Below are 2,351 nucleotides of genomic sequence, written 5' to 3'. Positions count from 1 at the left end.
CCTTGTAGGAAATGTTCAATAAACAGTAGTTTCAGCAAATTCTTTGGGAAAACAAAACAAAAACACTTTATTTCTAATGAACAAGATAAAATCATATTTGGCAAGTATTCATACCATATTAGAGTCAATGATTTGAACCACAATCTAAAGAAATTCAGCTTGTCCAATGGTCAGGAGGTTTTTYTACCAGCAGTAATAGGGATTGTATCACTGTGGTYSACTTTTGGTAGCGGCACCAGACTAGATGTTGGAAGTAAGTAACAAGCTCTCTTGATATTTATTTCTGAATACACTAAGTATATTATTATTACACTCTGTCTCTATGAAAATATTGCGATTTTAGATTTTCTAAATGTTTTAATTGCTTTTGACTGTGCCTTCTTTCAACTAACATTTTATTGACAAWTTTTTTTAAATTGTAGGTTTATTTATGTCTGATTTGTATGATTGCAGAATATAACTCTTAGTTCTGGTATGACAATTATTTAATAGTATTGGATATAGTAGTCATTATTGATGGTAGCCTTCACTGTTAGTGTGAAGACAAAAGGTCTCAGTTATGTTGGTAACCAACTTAATGAACTAACATGGTTGATATGTGATTAAAAATAATTTTGGCTCAAATTCTGCAAATACTATGAATATGACTAGGCCATTCTCATCAGATCCATTCCTAAATAATATCTGTATGACATGTATAACAGACGTCGTATAACTTGTAACTCTGCTTATTTAATACTTGTTCAGTTCATAAATCTGCTTTATCATATTACTAAACAATCTAACTTGTACATTCATATTTAGAGGGCATTTCCAATTCACTTTATTTTGATGTGTACTTTGCTGAAGATGAGCTCTTACTGTAGTTGTACTTGATGTAGTTAATAAGTTAATGTCTTCTGTTTGTTCCAGGTAACAGTGCTCCCACCCTCACCGTCCTGCCCCCATCTAGTGAGGAGCTGTCCAGTACAACAACAGCCACACTGACGTGTCTGGCCAACAAGGGCTTCCCCTCAGACTGGACCATGAGCTGGAAAGTGGACGGGACCAGCAAGAAGCAGGAGGCCAATCCCGGGGTCCTGGAGAAGGGCGGTCTGTACAGCTGGAGCAGCACCCTGACTCTCACTGCCCAGGAGTGGACCAAGGCAGGAGAGGTGACCTGTGAAGCCCAGCAGAAATCTCAGACTCCAGTCACCAAGACCCTGAGGAYGGCTGACTGTTCTGGGTAGGACCCACCAGTCACACACCCCTGTGGAGAGAGATTGCTGGTTCCTCTGCTTTGACTTGCTTCATTCTCTGATTTAGTGATCGCTCTCGTATTGAATAACAGGGGGCTTGGCTTGAGATCATGTGTCAATCCAATCTGTAGACTGAGATTTTGTTCGTTTTAGATTTGATGTGATCTGTTTTATTCACTATCATGTTTGCTTTGATGCTTCAACTATGTAATAATGGATTCAAATAAAGATGTATTTTTGCAATCCATAATTGTGTTGTTTCTATTAGTTAKCTGGATCATAGATATATTTGTAATATTCTGGAAAAATAAATGTCATCAGTAAGGCTGATTCATGGTGTCTTTGAAAARTGTCAGGCCTAAACCTCATTCTCACTTAACATCATCATTGACCAGTGATTAACACCATCTCAATATACTATGATATAATAGAAGAGGCTCTGCCATGGTAGTAGTTGATGACTGTCTTTACTCATCAGGATACTGAGTCTGTGTCAGACATGTTTAACTTGACAGACTTTACAGCAATAAAATAAGAACTATCACACAGTSTACGGGTGTCTTGGACGTGTGTTATAGTCTGTGATTTGAAGTTAAATACATTATWAAAATGACTAATATTGCAAGTGCCACTACTTCAAGATAGAAAGTAGAGTTATAGTCTTCTCTATCTCCAAGCCCCTGGGGACAGGGTGAACATCTGGTGACAGTGCTGCTCTATTCTGGYACAAGCAGAACCACCGAGCCCTGTCTATGCAAATCTGTTTCACTCCCACTGCTACCAATCTAGTTTCAGTTTCACTGCCTGGACTGGGCCAGATGTGAGTGGGTTGACTAGTTTTACTGTAACCTCTATGGTGGATTCAATGAGTGGGACTTTCTTACAATGAATAAATCAGCATGTAATAGATTACATGTAAGATGGGTATTACTAAAGACAGGACTGCTAGGCGGCAAGATGGCGGACTGAACATAGCAGTGCAAATCACCTCAAGATAAAAACAAACAAGATATTAGCACTGGATCTGGATAACAGGATAACAATCTGGATAACAACACAAAACAAATCATAAGGCTAGAGAAATGTATCTACAAATATTAGGAAAACAAGCAA

General features: G+C 38.2%; 1 gene segment (V, D, J or C); it reads left to right on the top strand.

The window, feature by feature from the left end:
- LOC112071615 (Ig kappa-b4 chain C region-like) overlaps positions 1-1,229 on the top strand; it is a 2,921-nt gene extending 1,692 nt beyond the window's left edge. Inside the window, 1 exon segment of the C gene segment in view lies at positions 913-1,229. Coding sequence covers positions 913-1,229 — 317 coding nt within the window.
- The last annotated feature ends 1,122 nt before the right edge of the window (positions 1,230-2,351 follow it).

Source organism: Salvelinus sp. IW2-2015, unplaced genomic scaffold (genome assembly GCF_002910315.2).
Source record: "Salvelinus sp. IW2-2015 unplaced genomic scaffold, ASM291031v2 Un_scaffold1667, whole genome shotgun sequence".
NCBI lineage: Eukaryota > Metazoa > Chordata > Actinopteri > Salmoniformes > Salmonidae > Salvelinus > Salvelinus sp. IW2-2015.
The sequence above is the reverse complement of the archived record's forward strand: the minus strand, read 5'-3'. Positions and strand labels throughout refer to the sequence as shown.